Consider the following 18,135-nt stretch of genomic DNA (forward strand, 5'->3'; position numbering starts at 1 on the left):
CAAGCGCGCGCGCTGGAAAGAGAGAGATGCGCTTGCCGGGGAACGAAGCGAACAGACGATCTGATGGATGTGGGATTGGACTGGGTTAGTATTTATCGATTGCCACTCCACCGACATGGAGTGCCGAGTCGGACTCGAAGGGAGCTAAAACCGTGTTCATCTGCCGCAACTCCGAAATGGACTACGTTTCGGATCCATGCAACTCCCGGAGATCAATCAGGTATTCACCCTCTCCGATTTCGTGCTTGTCCAAGGCAGTGCCGATCGAGGCGCGCTCGCCCATTTACCCTGCACACGCTCAAAAGGTCCATTGTTGAATTCAACTGCTAATAGGAACTGAAGTTTTAATTGGTCAACTGCTTAGATATTCTTTTTTTTGTCAAACTCGTCAAACATAAAAAAAAATTGTTCAAAACATTTGAACCAAATATCTCTATAGCGCCGATTTTTGGTCCCAAGTTACCCTTATTTTGTTGCCAACATCGCTGCCAAATAGGCTGCTTCATTGACCACTCTTATAGTCCGCACATTTCCTTTCCACTCTCCATTGTTCTGCTTGCCATAGTCCGGTCTTTTTCTCATTCTTCAGCTCACCAAATTCCTAGCGCGCTCTCGCAGGTGCCCCCAAATCGAAGCTTACCTCCATAGTCCTGGTTGCCATGGCACGGAGCTCAGGGGCGGAGCTGGAGCTCTAATTACCCTGATGCACCACTTTATTGTGTAAATAACTTTAGCAATCAAAATGCTTGTTAGGTTGTAATAAAAGACAATGTATAAATACAAACTAACAATAAAAAACATAATGCCTGCAATAATGATGAAATGGAATGCTAAATTAGTTGAAATGGATGTATCATTCGGCTCTGAAAAACGACGATGTGAACGCTGCCGTTATGACTCTCCCAAGAGAAGCGCAGCTCCTCCCTTGCCGCTAATCCAACATGCAGCAACCAAAATCCTGGAAACCCTTCCTTTTCTCGCCACCATGCCGAGCAAGAAGAAGGGATACAGAAGATTGGACACTGACCTCAGATATGCACCTGGAAATGAGCTTTATTGAAAGGGTTGATGATGAAGCTGACAAAGTTATTGAGGGAACCGTACTTTTGGACCTCGTACGGGTTGCATGTTATATAGGGCATAGGGTATACAAGGTTTGTATCTGATACACAAAGGGTATGTTATACGAGTACGTACATAAGTAAAACCGTAATACATAATCTAACACCCCCCCTTAATCTCAACTTGTTAACAGATTGAGATTACGCTTAAACTCATTGAGCTTCTTGACTGGAAGTGGCTTTGTAAAACCATCTGCAAGCTGATCATCACTAGAAACAAACCGAATTGCTAGTTGATTTCTTGAAACTCTTTCTCGGACAAAATGAAAATCAATTTCAATGTTCTTGGTATGAGCATAAAAATGGGATTGACTGAGAGATAAGTAGCTCCCAGATTATCACACCAAAGACTTAGCTTTTGCTGTAACTTCACTCCGAGTTCAGCAAGAAGAGCTTCTACCCAAATCATTTCAGCAGTGGCATTAGCTACTGCCTTATACTCAGCCTCTGTGCTAGAGCGAGATACTGCAGCCTGTTTTCTGACGCTCCAAGAAACCAGATTAGGTCCAACAAAAATAGCAAACCCACCAGTAGATCTTCTGTCATCAATATCACCAGCCCAATCAGCATCAGTAAAACCACTCAAAAAAGTGGAGGATGATGGTTTGAAAGTAATGTCAAGCTTCACTGTATCCTTAACATATCTTAGGATGCGTTTTGCAGCTGTCCAATGTTCTGTAGTTGGAGCATGGAGATATTGACAAATTTTGTTGACTGAATAAGATAAATCAGGCCGTGTTAGAGTCAAATAATGTAAAGCTCCAACAATGCTCCTAAACTGAGTGCAGTCTTCAGAGCCAAGAGATGTACCACTTGTAAGGGACAACTGATCAAAGGAAGACATAGGTGTGGGCGTTGTCTTACAATTTTGCATACCAACCTTCTTCAGTAAATCAAGAGCATATTTTTCCTATGTCAGAAGCAAGCTATTGTTGACCTTTTTTACCTCAATTCCAAGGAAGAAGTGTAACTCACCAAGATCCTTGATAGAAAAAATTTCATTCAAATCTCGCAGAAGAGATGATATAGCATAACTGGAGGAGCTTGTTACAATGATGTCATCAACATAGACCAGAACAAAAAAATAGTGATTCCTGACTTGTTGAAGAGAAAAAGTGAAGTATCAGCCTTTGAGGGGGTAAAACCAAGCATACATAACTTTGAGCTCAACCTAGAATACCAGGCGCTAGGTGCTTGCTTTAGTCCATATAGAGCTTTATCAAGCCTGTAAACATAATGAGGAGCACGTGGATCTTCAAAACCAGGAGGTTGCTTCATATAAACTTCCTCTTCCAGAACACCATGAAGGAACGCATTCTTGGCATCTAGCTGCCTGAGAGTCCAACCACGAGACACAACAATCGATAGAACAATCTTGATGGTAGCAATTTTAACCACTGGACTAAAATTATCCTCATAATCAATGTCATAGCGCTGTTTGAATCCTATAGAAACAAGATGTGCTTTGTATCGATCAATAGACCCGTCAGCTCGTCTCTTCACTTTATATACTCATTTGCAGTCAAGCAGATTTTTATTTTTGCTTGGACGAACAAGGTGCCACGTCTTATTCTCCATTAAGGAATGATATTCCTCCTCCATCGCTTGGCGCCATTGAGAAGTATCAAGCGCCTCAAAAAGTGTAGATGGTTCACCTGTGGAAGAAAACAATCCATAGCGCACCGTACCATCAGTATATTGTTTGGGTTGCCGTATACCTTGTTGGAGACGAGTTTGAACACGTGTAGGAGGTGGTCGTTGTGGTTGAGCATCAGGAGAGGGTGTCGGCGATGGTGCTTGTTCAGAGGACGCCGCAGAATCATTACCAGCAGAACCAGCCACAGAAGATCCAAGGAATCCGACGTAGCAGCCGACAGCTGCAGGGACACGTCCGGTGTCGCGTCAGGCGTCGCAGGCGAGGCGCCAGGTGGAGGGCCGGGACTAGACGGAGGCGTGTGTTCACCACAAGCAGTATGCAGGGGCGGGGACCGCCCGCGACGTGGAGCATCAGGGGCGGCTGACGGCGTGTGGCCGACAGACACGGTCGGGCCACGCGCCCCGAGGGCGGGAGCATCTGCCTCGGGATCAGAGACGGTAGGAGAATGTTCTCCAGAATCTGCATCGAACTCGACGCTGATTTCGTCATCTTCTGCATGATTTTGAGCTATATTTTCTTCATCAATTTCTTCGCCATTTCGCCTGAAATTTGCGTTAGTATTTTCTACAACTGGTAGCACATCAGTAATAGGCACAATAGGCACATGATTATCAACATTATTGGCACCCTCACTAGAAGTGGATGTAGATGGTGGGAGTAAGAGAATTTCTTTTCGAAGGAGAGGTCCAACATTTGGACGCAAGGATGCGAAAGGGAACACATTTTCATCGAACACAACATCACAGGAGATATACACTCGACCAGAAGACATATCGAGGCACTTGACACCTTTATGTCAAGGACTATAGCCAAGAAAAACACAGCGAGTGGATCGAAAAGCAAGCTTGCGAGTGTTATATGGACGAAGATTGGGCCAACAAGCGCAACCAAAAACACGAAGTGCATCATAATTTGGTGTGACGTGGAGAAGACGTTCAGCTGGGGTTTCAAGGTTTATGACTTTGCTTGGGAGCAGATTTATAAGGAATGTGGTAGTGAGAAAAGCTTCATCCCAATACTTAAGAGGCATGGATGCATTAGCAAGAAGAGCAAGTCCAACTTCAACTATATGGCGATGTTTTCTTTCAGCGGAGCCATTTTGTTGGTGGGCATGGGGGCAAGAGACATGGTGAGTAATACCAACTTTTTGAAAGAATGCATTCAATTTTTCATACTCACCCCCCAATCGGTTTGCATAGTAACAATTTTCCTATCAAACTTGCGCTCAACATATTTCTGAAAATTAAGGAACACTTGATATACATCAGCACGAGATTTGAGAAGGTAAATCCAAGTGAACTTGCTAAAATCATCGATAAAGCTTACATAATATGAATGTTTTCCAGCAGAGAGAGGTGCAGGACCCCATACATCAGAAAATATGTGTTCTAAAGGAACAGTGGATCTACTAGTAGAAATAGGATAGGGCAACTGGTGACTTTTTGCTAACTGACATGAATCACAAACATATGGGGTACTCTCTGGGGTGTAAGATATTTTATTTCTCCTAAGCACTTGTTGAACCACAAACGAAGAGCAATGTCTTAAGCGGCGATGCCATGTAGAGGAAGACTGCTTTATTGTGATGTATGCATGCTTGGAGGTCGCAGTAGAGGTGGGCATCAAGGGATATAGACCTCCGTAGCAAGGACCTCGAAACTAGATGCGTCGTGTTGCCTGATCCTTGATAACAAAAAAGAAAGGATGGAACTCAATGAAAACATGATTATCAAGGGTGAATCTATGAACAGAAAAGAGATTTTTTGATGCACTTGGGACATGAAGTATGGCATTGAGATCAAAGGATGCATGAGGGGTGCGCAAAGTTGAATAACCAATGTGACTAATGTGCATACCTTTGCCTTCAGCAGTGAGGACCTGATCCTGACCATTGTATGCATCATGAGTGTTGAGCTTGTTCAGCTCTCCAGTAATATGATCAGTGGCCCTAGTATCATAATACCAATTGGTATCAACTCCATGTGATGCCAAATTAGCATGAGCATCATTGTTTCCACGCTCTCTATTGTCACGATGATCATCTCCATAGCGCCACCAACAATCCTTTGCCGGATGCCCATGGATATCACAAATTTGGCAAGTAGTGTCAACATAGCGAGTGGGCTGATGATCATGGCGCCGTCCACTATCATCACGCCTGTCACCATTTTCATGGCGAGGGCCATGGTCTTGGTAGCCACCTTGGTAGCCACCACGATTTCCTCCACCACCACCACGGCCACGGCCACGGTGATCATCATCACGCCAGCGATCCTGGCCACCACGGTTGTCCTGCCAACCGCGATTGTCTTGCCAACGGTCCTGTCCACGTGAAGGTGCACCACCTCCACGACGAGCAACATTTGCAGAAGAGTTGAAGTTGGGTGTGTCATCACCCTTATCCATGCGATCAAAGGCCTGAACCTGACTGAAGAATTCTGAAAGTGTGGTGTTTGGGTTTGCCCGGACTGCAGTAATCAGATTTTTGTATGTGCCTCCCAGATTCTTGAGAACATACCACACAAGTTCATCATCATCAAGTGGTTTTCCTGCAGCTGCAAGTTCTTGAGCTATCGTTTTCATCTTGGAGAAATACTTCTCAGCAGAAAGATCTTTTTTCTTGGTTTCAACAGGTGCTGCACGCAGATGCTGAATCCGGGACTTGGACGAGGCTGAAACATGGTTGTTAATGGCCTCCCAGGCTTCAGCAGATGTCTCCAAGCCAATGACATGCGCCAGGACATCAGGGGAGATTGCATTCAGAAGCCAGCGGAGAACCTGTTGATCACGAGCAATCCACGAAACATAGTCAGAATTTTGGATCTTGATCTTGTTACCCTTGGCATCTTCAGCTTCGATAAGTTTTGATGGGGCTTGTTCAACTCCTTCAACCAGCTCAAGGACACACGCACCACGGAGAGCAGGAACCACCAAGGCTTTCCACACCTGCATGTTTTCACGCGTAAGGAGCTGAGTGGGAGGACGACCAAGTGTTGCGGGCAGAGCTGGAATCGGAGAGGATGACGAGGCCATCGGTGCACGGCGACAACAGAAGCATTGCGACGACGACTAGATCTTGAGGTGGCGGCGACACAGATTGTGTAGCGGCAGCAGGTGTTTTTGTCAGGGGCTTGAGCGGCGGCGGCTAGGGGAGCGGCGGCGACGATCTTGTTTGTAGGTTTTGGTCGTAGGGTTTTGGGCGGTGGCTAGATGAGCGGCGGTTGCTGTTTTTGGTTTGTGTTTGTAGGTTTTGGACGTGGATCGTGAGGGCGGCGGTCACAGGGGTTCTGTGACGGCAGCTGGCTTTGTTTTGAGCGGCGGCGGCGGCGATTTGTTTGGGCAGCTAGGTCACGGAAAGAGTAGCTCTGATACCATGACAAAGTTATTGAGGGAACCGTACTTGGACCTCGTACGGGTTGCATGTTATATAGGGCATAGGGTATACAAGGTTTGTATCCGATACACAAAAGGGTACGGTATATGAGTACATACATAAGTAAAACCCTAATACATAATCTAACAGAAGCACCACCACCCGCTTCCGGATCCTTGCAATGTAGGCCCACAAGCAGCCACACCACCATCAACCACCACCAGGGGAAGCTCGAGCTCACCAGCATAAGAAACCCCAGGGCATTTCGCCATTCTCCACATGGGTAAAATCTGACCCAAGATATGCTAGGGAATTTAGTTGAGAGGGTTAGTAAGTGATGCGTGGAGCATATTCGTGCGGGAGTGAGCATTTTATGTTGGTCCATTTGAAACCACCATAATAATTTTCTCTTTAACAATGCAAAATCTTTCAATTACTTGCAGCAAAATTACATACTGTATCTGTACCTAGTATTTTCTGCAGACGGAAGCTCGGCAACTTCAAGACCCTGGGTGCAACCTACTGGAGATCGTCCCACATGTTTGGTTCAACCAGTTTGGCTGGCGGTTTAGTTTTGTAATCATATTTCAGTATGAGAAAGTCAGTGTATATCAAAAAACATAAAATCTCTGAGCTTTGCAATGGAAATCATTTTGTGCATCAACTGATGCATAGACAGTAGGCTTTGCCTCCTTTTCCAAAAAAAAAAGTACATATTGATGGACTATGCAAATATGACGTGTAAATTCAAACAGTTCCAATTCGCTAGTTGCAAACTAATGCACCCGCTAGAATGCTCTGAAATTACAGGCTCAGCCACTAAAAATGAAGATACAACTTCGATAAACTGATTATAATTCAGTATACAAACAATACAGAACTGAGAATCTTGGCAGCCGCGCGTGTACAACTGGCTGGATGCTAGTATGCTACTATAGTACTATGTCGGTACTTAAACTTTGCTATATTTCAATCATACAGTAGTAAGCACTAGTTACAAACTAGTAGAAAGTTGGATGCGCACGAGCACCTAAGCTAGTGTGCAGGCACAAACATCATGCTTGGGCACCGCGAGCGGAAGAAGGTCGGCATGGGAAGCATGCTCGGCTCCGGCGAGGCGAAGAAGCTCGATCCAGAGAAGACATGATCCATCGCCTCTTCCGCCTGCGGCTGCTCGTCGTTGATCTCCCGTTCTTCCTGCTCGCTCGTCCTGCTCTCGGCGTCGGACTCTGCTGCACGAGTCTTCTTGTGCATGTCCCAGTGATCGGCGGAGGAGGTGCGGCTGGGGGCCCGCTTGTTGCTGTCCCACTTTTCGCACAACGAAGCACGGCCAGGGCCAGGCATCGGGCTGCTGCTTCCCCGGCTAGACGACGATGACGAACACGTGCTGCTGCTGCTGCTCCTCCCGAACTTCTTGTTTATGTCCCAGCGCTCGACGGAGGACGCGCGCCCTGGACTTGAACTGCCACACGACGATGAAGAAGGGCTGCCAGGTTTCCGGTCCTTCTTGTGTGCGTCCCACCTCTCGACTGAATCGGCGCGGCCGGGCTTGGGCATGGAGGCGAAGGAAGACGGCAGGATGATGAGGCACGGCGTCATCGTGCTCATCGGCGGGGTCGGGAGCAGGCCCGGCAGAAGCGCTGCGGCAGCCTTGGCCATCGCTCGATCAACCGACGCCATCGTTGATCTTCTTGTAGCTCCGAGAAACTCAAGCGCGCTGAGAAGAGAGAGACGCGCTTGCCGGGGAACGGAGCTAATGAACAGACGATCTGATGTGCTGTGGGATTGAAATTGGGAGAGTACTATTTATTGATTGCCACTCTACCGACATGGAGCGCCGAGTACAGTCGGACTCGAAGAGAGTAAAAACCGTGTGTTCATCTTCACCTGCTGCCACTCCAAAAGGACTCCGTGTCGGACCGGTCATTGTTTTTGGCGGGAAAAGGAACGGGATGCATGCAACTCCTGCAGATCAATTCGGTCTTCGCCGTCTCGGATTCCGTACACTCGTCCATGGCAGCGGCGGTCCAACTATACCGGTACGGTGGATTCCGATTCCGATTCCGTCTCAGAAATGACACGTAACTGATCAACTTTCTAAACAGATTTCTACATATATATGTACTGCCAACTCTGGCACATGTAACTGGTGGTCAACCAACTACAGCCTGGCTAAGAAGGCCCCTTTTTTTTATAGATAAAAGGCACTGAAGTGCCCGACTTTGAATTAACAAAGCCAACAACGGCGAGAACGATACAGAGTGCTGAACCCAGCTTACAAAACGACACCACACACCCACACGAACTACCGAAGAAGCTACAGCCGGAAGCGCGACCAAGAAGCTCAGCCAAAGCGCCTACGAGGACTCAAAGAAGAGCTGGAGTCTACAGTGTCGGGCCGGAGCTCACCCGAGAGTGAGCCATTTTCACGCGCGCCTCAACAACACTCCTTCGTCGCAGAAGCGCCACCGGAAGCCGACCACCACCGGGGACCGACCCGCGTTGCTCACAGACCGAGAGGTAGCACCAAGGAGGCTCGACTAGGGGAGGGCACGGAGCAAGCCTTGCCGATGATCGCCGAAGAACCACCTCCGTCACAACCATCAGAGAGCCTCGTGATGTGGACTCCAAGACGATGTCTTCAAGAAGAGAACGACACCGGAGTGCCGCCACCACCCGATCCGAGGATCTAGGGTTTTCACCCGGAGCCTGTAGATGGATAGAGAGAAGCCCCAATCGACGCCTTCAGGAAGGTCACGGCGTCCGCGGACGTCGCCGTCGTGGCCCAAGCGGGCAAGGGTTTCCCCTCGGCAGAATCCCTCCACCATCTACAGATTGGGCCAACCAGAAGGTCGACCCACCACCGCACCACGCTGCTCGCCGGCGCCACGCCGCCCTCACGGCCGTGGACACTAGCCAGCACCCGAGCTTCTGGCACGCCCGCCAACCATCAAGCTCCCACCTTCCAGGGCCGCCGCCCCGGCGTCCAAGCGCACACACCTTAGATTGAAGAAGGAGACACGGCCCTGCCGCGAAGAACCCGAGACGAGAGGCGGCGAGGGGGGGGTTTCCACCAGCCAGATCGGCGGCCAGCAGCCCCCTGGCTGCCAGCGGCCCTCAGATCTGGGGGTAGATCGGAGCTCGGAGTGCCCAGAGGCCCCTGCCCCGGCCCGAGCCCACCCGCCACGCGCGCCTCCACGAAGTCGTCGGGGCACCCCGCCCAGCGCCGCCCCAGGCCATCTTCCGCCGGAGGAGCGTCCGCGCGCGTCACCTGCCGCCGGGGAAGATCCCGAGAGCCCCGCCCCCGCGACGGGTACGCCGGGAACACGAAGCCGCCACGCCACCGCCGCACGACCACGCCACGGCGCCCCTCGACCAGCGCCGCGCCCCCGCCGACCGCCGCAGCCCGCGCCACCGCAACCGAGCGAGAGGGGAGAGAGTCCCGCCGCCGCCGACGCCCCCGAGGCTTCGCCCCGGCGCGCCCTCTGGCGGCAGCGAGGGAGAGGACAGGGGAAGGGGAGGCCCGGCGGCGCGCGATGTAGGGTTTCGCCCTGCCGCTCGCGGGAGCGGGCAGGGACGAAACGGTCTCCCGTCCTCTGAAAATATTTGTTTCTTATTTAGAGACTGCAGACGAGACATGGCTTGTGGTCAACGAAAATCATTATGATCCTGCTTCGGTTTATCAACAGTTGAACACGCACACAGGCATGCTTGATCGAGCGATCAACTAAGGTGGCATCAGAAGAAATTAGATTTAAATCCACAGGATATCAGCATAAAGATCGATCACCAATTGGGGTATTAATGGAACAGGGGCATTCCTAGTTTGTGAATTCATGCAAGATGTCCAATACTAGTACAGTACAACCAATGTGATTAGTTCTTTTTTTTTCGAAATGGGGAATGGAACCCCGGCTTAATGTGATTAGTTCTGATAACCACCATCTAGTAAGATCAAAGAAATGTATGATGCTGCTAAACCGTTTACTGCTGCATGGAGGTGTTGGCGCTGGTGTGGCAGCTCAGGTGGGGTGGCATCGGGCATTCGCTGCGGCTTGGAGGTGCTTCACATGGTTTCGTGAGCACCGCGGGTATGCCGGGTCATAACAGTTTGAGACCAAGCTATTGTGACACATGGAGAGGCTCATCTGCTGCAGGTGCGCGCGCTGTGGTCGAGTGGAAGGTGCGGCGACTATGTGATGAAGAGGTGGTGCTGCTCTGGTGGTCTTGTTGTTGCGAGAGGATGCGGCGTCCCGTGAGGCCTCCTGTCGCGCAGTGGGCAATGGAGATGCACTACGGGTATGTGTCGGTGAACGACAACAAGGGAGCCAGCAGGGCCAGGTCGCGGGAAGTGTTAAGGCAGTGCAACATGGTTATTGTGACTTGATGTGTAGCAACCGCTATAGCATGCGGTGGAGCTTGGTGGTCGGCGGCAGAACTTCGTTGTCCGGCTTGTTACTGCTCTCGATTGGCGGGTGGGTTGATCTTCGGGAGAAAGCCGCCTTGCACTTACTTTGGTCTATGGCGGCCCTTTCGAGTGTCGTTCTCCTTCTTGTTGTCGTTTTTGTGGAACTCTTGATTCCGAGAGTGGTCCTAATATCTCGAGATGAACACCCAAAGTTTCTCACGGAGGCATCGCCTTGGAGGCTCTTAGACCCCCGTGGTGCGACTGGTTCATGGCGGATGGTCAGGGCGGTTTTGTGGTGGTCTGGGGAGATGTATCCCAGGGTGGCGGCCTCTAACCTCTATGCAGCGATGCTCCTATGGTGCCATGCCGTGGCCTAGCTTCGGCTTGGGTGGCGACTTGGAGATGTGTGTGGATAGTGACTTGGAGATGTGTGTGGATTGTGACTTCGTCGACCTGGTTGATAGATGTATGTGTGTATAGCGACTTTGTCGACCCGGCTGGTTCGTCTTCGGGCAATGTTAAAGTCGATTTGGCTGCTATGTCGCGGCGGTGACATTGGATTTGGCTTGATGTTCGAGGTCTATAGGCTGTCGACTGGGTAGCGAGGGCTACAAGACGGTTAGATCGTACAGCGTTGCGGTTAGTGTGCAGGGTGGCTCATTGTGCGGATGGGGGATCTCCTTGCATGTGTTGTTTTTTGGTCCTAGTTTCGCTCGTAACCCGAGTAATATATAGTTTATCTAATTATTTTACACGGTTTTCCTTATAATTTGCATTACTCTGCTCTATCTAATTGTACGGTAGATAAAGATCATTTTTTCTTACAGTATTACAAATCTAAGTTTTTCGGTGTCATTTACTTACTATTTCGCCGTCCTCGTATGAAACGAGAGAGACGGGCACACTACTTTGTTGTATAATTCGTGTAGCCGTGTAAGATTCCAAAGAAATTTGATATCGTATACGTAGATCCCAAAACTCCGTCGCAAGAAAACTGGGGCCATGATGAACCGAAGGGAAAGGAACACGACACACATTAGCTTGTGCCTCTAGGCGATCAAAACGAAGCACCCACCCACCCCAGCAGCACAAACTCCTTCAACCCACGCCAGACGCCACACGGGGCACGGGGCACGCCGCCGACGAGAAACGACGCGCGACCTCCATCCTTCCCGGCCGCCAACCACCCAATCACGCGCTTCTCCACCCCTCCGATCCATGGCCGCCACAGCCGCGCGGGACCTCGCCGTCCCCGCGCCGAGATCCACCCGCCCACGAATCGGCGACGGCGTCTACGATCGCGACGACTCCCTCAAGGAGAGCACCAACCCTAAAAGCCTCCCCGTGAAGAACCACAACCACAACGGCGCGTCGCAGCGGTTCTCCGGGAACCTTAAGCCGACGGCGGCGCCCATCATCGGCGTCTCCGGGAACCTCGGGCAGGGCAGTACTGCGCCCGCGCGGCGGCACCACCGCCCGCCCGCGATGTTCCCGAAGAAGGCCAATACGGGCGGCGGCGGGCGCGAACCGAAGACTGCGGTGCCGGAGCCGGGGTCGCCCAAGGTCTCCTGCATAGGGAAGGTCCTCTCCGGCCGCGAGCGCGCCCGGCACCGGTCGCCGACGGGCGGGTGCTGCGCCGGGCTCGGATTCTCGATCCGTCGAAGCCGGTCCAGGAAGAGCGCCGTGGAGAGCGTCGAGTGGTCTCCGCCTCCGATGCTTCCGAGGGCTAGCGTGGAGCGTAGGAGGGAGTCTGTTGACAAGGATGCGGCGCTGCCCGCCGCGCCGGCGCCGGCGTTGGGTGGGATGAGGCGGTTCGCGTCCGGGAGACGCGAGGCGGGTTGGACGGCTGGGATGGAAGATGGTGGACGCGTGGCGTGGTCTGGACCGTTGTAGTTCGTGCAGTGGGTGGTGAGCATGACTGCATGAGGATTGCACAGTTTGGTTTGGCGTGGCTTTCCGTTGGTTGTTGCCGTGGTTTCGGGAGTAGACGTGTAGACAAGGATTGAGGTATGTACATAGGTCTCGAAATGTGTGTTTTGGATTGCAGATCACGCAAATTTCGTTCCGGCTTTGTTTCCTTCATTGCCACGGCGTGAATCAGCTCTAGTTGTACACGGTAATGAGGTTGCCAGTAACATTTTTCTCTTGCGGGTTGCAATGATATTGAGGAAAGAAAGCTTTTGTTACAAGTTGCACTAACTTAGACCATCCACTATGTGTGTTGAATGTAGATGGGCTCCAGTCCAGTTAGGCAGCACATATATAGTCTATAATTTCTGAAATCTCAAGGCCCATCACGTTGATAGCTTGGGATAGCCTTGGGGGACAAAGTTTAGTCCCACATTGCTAGTTGGGAGAGAGTTGGAGTGGTATACAAGAGCTGCTGTTCTAGTCATTCCAAGTGAGTGAGAATAGAAGGAGCCCTCGCGCACTCCTCCTCCGCCTCGTCTCGTCTCGTCACGCACGCACGTCGTGTTTCGTGACTCGAGTTTGAGTTCGAGACACACTCAAGGAAGCCTAAATTTTTTGCTTGGTGCACCAACTGAGTTGGGTACGTGTCGGCCTGCATGTGCATGCTCGTCACGTGTCCCTGGCTTCCTACGCGGTCGGGTCATCTCTCCTCCCAGGCTATACAAGGAGACAGATCAGATCTAGAGAAACATACAGTTATCAGAACTCTCTAGTCCATCTCTCTCGCGAAGTTCCTTTTGATACGCTACTCTCTAGTCTTCCACATCCCGGCGACTGCGTGCACAGCCGTCCGGGAGAGCAGGCATCTGAAACCCCGTCCGTTCACATCCTGCACCGGGAGACGGGCGATAAGGTTTTTGGGGAGCGTCTCGACGCGACTGCTCGCTGCTGTTCATGTTCTTCTTCGCCGGTTCGACTGCTTCATCGACGACATCATAGGCGACATCAACAATACCCATGGTGGTGGAGCTGCTGGTGCGACCTTTCTGGTCGCGATGTACTACGTGTTTTACCTCGCTTACCTTGCACTGCTACTTGTTCCATGTTCAGATCTGATGCATGTGCTTAGTCTGATGTGTGTGGTTAAGTATGCTTGTGCATCTATAAAGTTGCTTTCGGTAATTAACCTCACACGGAAATTGCCTAATAATCCAACAATCCAAAAACCTTATGCTTAGGCAATTTTCACCGTCTGGTTTTGCTGTTGCGCTTAAACCGAGCCCGTTTACGGGTTCTCATTTCAAGATATGGCAGAATAAGACCCTCTTGTGGCTCACTTCCATGGGCGTGCACCGAGTTGCGGAAGGTACTCCCAGAGGTCCGCTTACTCCTGAAGAGGATAAAGCGTTCGGGGATGCCACCGTAATCTTTGTGGGTGCCGTCCTAAGTGTGCTTGGAGACAAGTTGGTTGATGCTTATCTGCACATCCAAAATGGGAAGGAACTGTGGGATGCACTGGAAGCTAAGTTTGGTGCTGTGTAATATCCCAGGTTTAGAGGCAATAAAATGAGAGAACACCAAAGTGTGCATTGCATTCATGCATAGAAAATCCGGGGAATTTTCGCGCTTCAAATAAAACTTACCACAGTAACTGAAGTTTCACTTGACTTGCTGGAATTGAAGTAGATCATCAAGTCAAGCGCTATAAACTTCACTGTGATCTTTGCTAAAACCTTATTTTGGGTAGAGATGATTTGATCTATGGATTAGATCAAATGGAATTAGCTTTACAACAACACATTCATTAATAATCAAATCCTAACTTATTAACACTTAAAAGTTAGCAACTACCTTTGTGAGTAATTTAATTCACTTCTAAACTTATTACCAAATAAGGTAAACCACAGGGTCTAAAGTGCATAAAAGCCACACATTCTTATTTAAATCATAACTTATTAAGTATATGGAATATCATAAAACTGAATCCATTTACATTACGATTTATAGTTCAAACTATTTGAATCAAACTGACTATGAGTATTTTGAAACTCATATGATCATGCCTTGGTGAAATCAAAACCAACTATCCAAATTTGAGGAATAACCTTCAACCTTGATCTTTTGACCAATATTATAATATAAATCCAATCAAATATGATATAGTGACTCATCAACATTAATAAACCATCCACAAGATATTTAGTAACAGATGCCACTTGGCTATCCAAGAATAAATCATATGAGAGGATAATGATCTTGCCACATAGGATGAGAATATCTACATGACTTGCATCCTAAGCTTTGCCACCTCATGCTCAAAGGATTGCTATGGATGAGGGCATGACAACCAAGCACCTTAGTCATCTAACCAACACAAGAGTCACCACCTATGTGTCATGATACTAGAGCTTGCCCAAGCCTATAAATAGATCTACACCCTTCATCCATTTGCTCATCAAGTACCATGATACATGGTAACAAACACATAGAGCCACTCCATGGGAATTATCTAGGATCAAGATGAAGAAGCTAGGAGGTGGAGGCATACCACAAGATGCGGAGTTTATCAGATTTCTGAAGAACAAGCTACGTAAGATACCAAGGTAGAAATTCCTAGGGAAACCTATATTTAGAGGATCATATCATCATCTCTTGAGTAAGACCTTAGAATATTCCAAGACATTGAGAAGTGAGAGAAGTTATAATACTAATCACAGCCATGCCCATAAAAGAATACTAGAGTAGTACTAATCCTAGTTGTTCAAGACAACATTTGATCTTGGAGGTGAGAATCTTATTCCAATAGCAATACCTTAGGAAATCAATTCCATAATCATCACAACTTAGTATTAATTATAAACCCTAAGAATCTAGGATGAGTGTGATAAGAGGAATATTAAAGAGTGATTAGTGAGGAATAAGTGGATATTGTCTAATGCATGATTATACCTTGTAGATATAGATGATCAGTTAAATCCATGTTACTAATAGATCTCATCTATCACCTAAAATAATAAGTATATCACTAGTAGTTAATCCCAAACCAATACTCATTCCTTGTGTAGTATTGATACGGTATTTAAACCCTGCCTACCCAAACACTTAATACAAACCTAGCATTGCTTTAATACAAGAAATCTACCTAAGTGAGGAGAGTAACCCTAGCCACTAAAACATGATCAAAGCTTATGTTCATATCCTAATTCTTGGTTGTGTATCAATTGAGTGATCACAACTAAAACCCTAGATCACCTTTGCATTTCAATCCAAGTCTCACTTTGGATTACAAGTAAAACCCTGCCATGCCTCATGCTTATTTTATACTTCAATTAATGAAGCATCATCAAATTCTTAAACCCTAGAAATAGTTATTCACATAAAATCATGAACCCACCCCATTCTCATTACCATTTATTGTAAACTCTAACCTTAATTAAAATATATGTGAACCTCACCATTGTTAAGCACACTAGTTAAACCTAATAATATGTTTACTATGCACATGTTCTAAGTTTCAAACCATTGAAATAGATCTGGTTCCTAAATTAAAAAAAAAGGAATTGAAATAACTAACTAAACCATTTCTATTTTACTTAAGCCTCATAAGATATCAATTAAATCCTAAATTAAATAATTGTTTAAACAACAAGATTATACAGTGAGCATTGTTATCAAATTATCTTGTTACTCAAATATTTTATGACCTGCAAAAACAAAGCAGAAAATCAAAATTTAATTCAAACCAGAAAGTAGAAAACAAAATTCAAAACAGAAATTCAAAAAAGAAAGAGAGGGAAAAGCCTTACCTTGCCCAGCACCGTAGCAGGCGTCAGCAACCCAACACAGCCCGTGTCACCGGCCCAGCCCACGAACAATCAGCCCACCGTACCGTTTCGCCAGGAGAAGAAAAGAGGCTCCTTCTTCTTCCCCGAGGACGACACGCCGGCGAGCAGCTGTTGCCACGTCCTGGCCACCTCACCGGCGCCGATAAGGATCCACTCCGGACGCCTCAACCACGCCAAAGCTAGATAGAATCTCCTCTGCGTCCGTCTGATCCAAACCCCGCTAAGATTCGTGCCGACACCCTAACGTCGTCTCCACAGCATCCCGGCCGTCGGCGAGGAATTGCCATCGACCAGGGCTCTGCTGGAGCTATAAAGCCACCAGGAAGATATCCAGAACCCTAGCTACACGTAGCACCTCACCGTTCTCTCCCAAACTCTCTCTAACTCCCGAACGTCATCACCTTCTGTCGCCGGCGACTTACACCTCGCCGTCGATTGGGAGCACGCTGGAGCTCAAGAAGGGGTCGAGGAGGAGCGCCTCGACGCGTAGGACCTCCAGTGGCAAGATAGCATCCAGGGGAGGCCGCGGTGGGGAGTATTTGAAGTTTCCCTTCCGCAGCAGTCCGTCGGAAATGGCGATTTGGAGCTCGCCTCCGCCTTCCATTCACCTCGTCGAGCCGTCTACAAGCCTCAGGGTGAGCGTGCGCATCTCAGGGGCTCTCCCTTCTGTCTCGGCATCACCTCTAGCCCTGGATTGATTCATCGCCGCCGTGCGCCGTCGCAGACCTCGTTGCCGGAGCTAGTTCCGGTGACCATTTCGAGGGGGCGCTGCCACGATGGGCTCGCCATAGTCTTCTCGTTCGAACGCAACAAGCCGCTCGACCCGGGGAGCCCTATATCGCCAGAAACTCCATCGCCGTCGATCGCCGGAGACCCTCCGGCGAGGTGACGTGGCCGGTGGGGTATGTTTCTGTTGTTGACTCGGTCCACGCCAACGTGGTAGTCGACGTGTACCTGGCCCCACTCGTCAGTCACTAGAGTAACAGCAGACCGGGTAGCTTTAGTGTTTTCTGTTTTAATTTAAAAACCAGTAAATTGCTACAACTTTGCAAAATTCTAGAAAATTCATATCAACTCAGAAAATTATGAATAAGATATCAAAATGTTCACAAAAATAAACTCTATTCAAATAAAATATAAAACAAAAATGTGTGTCAAAATAAAAATTCACTTATTTTTAACCTTATTAATTATGCCATTTCATTTATTTAAAATACAATTTGAATTCAATAATTAGTGAAGTTCCAAAATTAAATTTTAACTATTCAGTAACTAAATAAAATGCTAGAATTAGTTTTCTTTATCACAATTGCATTAACTTAATTATTAGTGGTAATCCATAAACCCTAATTTGAAAATTCTAAGTTACTATCTTCTTAAATAATAATAAATCAAGAAAATACTAAAAGCCAATATTAATTTAGTAACTTAAATATTGTGAACTTAAATAATTTTAATTTGCAGGTTACTATTTTTAAAACCTAGTAACAATTATTAAACCCTGATTCTTAATTAACACCTAAATAGGAGTTGCTCTAATTATTAAATCTTGTGAAAATTAATAAAATGTCAAACCATTCCTAATTTTGATTCAAAGTAATTAGTTACCACACCTATATGTCCAACCATCATTTTAGGAGTTGTACCATAATTTAGAAACCCTAGTTTCAATTTGAGTAAGACCTGGATCCCATTATTTTATGTGATCATGTCAAAATGATAAACCCTAATACCAATCTTGTGTAGTAATGCACATAACATGCTCCTATTCCACTACACCCTATTTAGGAAATGATAATTCAGTTAGTTTAGAAACCACT

At 47.9% G+C, this 18,135-nt stretch overlaps 1 protein-coding gene across 1 annotated transcript; it reads left to right on the forward strand.

Moving 5' to 3' along the window:
* Positions 1–11,569: 11,569 nt before the first annotated feature.
* On the forward strand, positions 11,570–12,710 carry LOC127304794 (uncharacterized). The gene has a single exon (XM_051335380.2). The coding sequence runs from the start codon at positions 11,778–11,780 to the stop codon at positions 12,450–12,452; it is 675 nt and encodes a 224-aa protein (XP_051191340.1). The 5' UTR covers positions 11,570–11,777; the 3' UTR covers positions 12,453–12,710.
* Positions 12,711–18,135: the final 5,425 nt, after the last annotated feature.

Source organism: Lolium perenne, chromosome 5 (genome assembly GCF_019359855.2).
Source record: "Lolium perenne isolate Kyuss_39 chromosome 5, Kyuss_2.0, whole genome shotgun sequence".
Taxonomy (NCBI): Eukaryota; Viridiplantae; Streptophyta; class Magnoliopsida; order Poales; family Poaceae; genus Lolium; species Lolium perenne.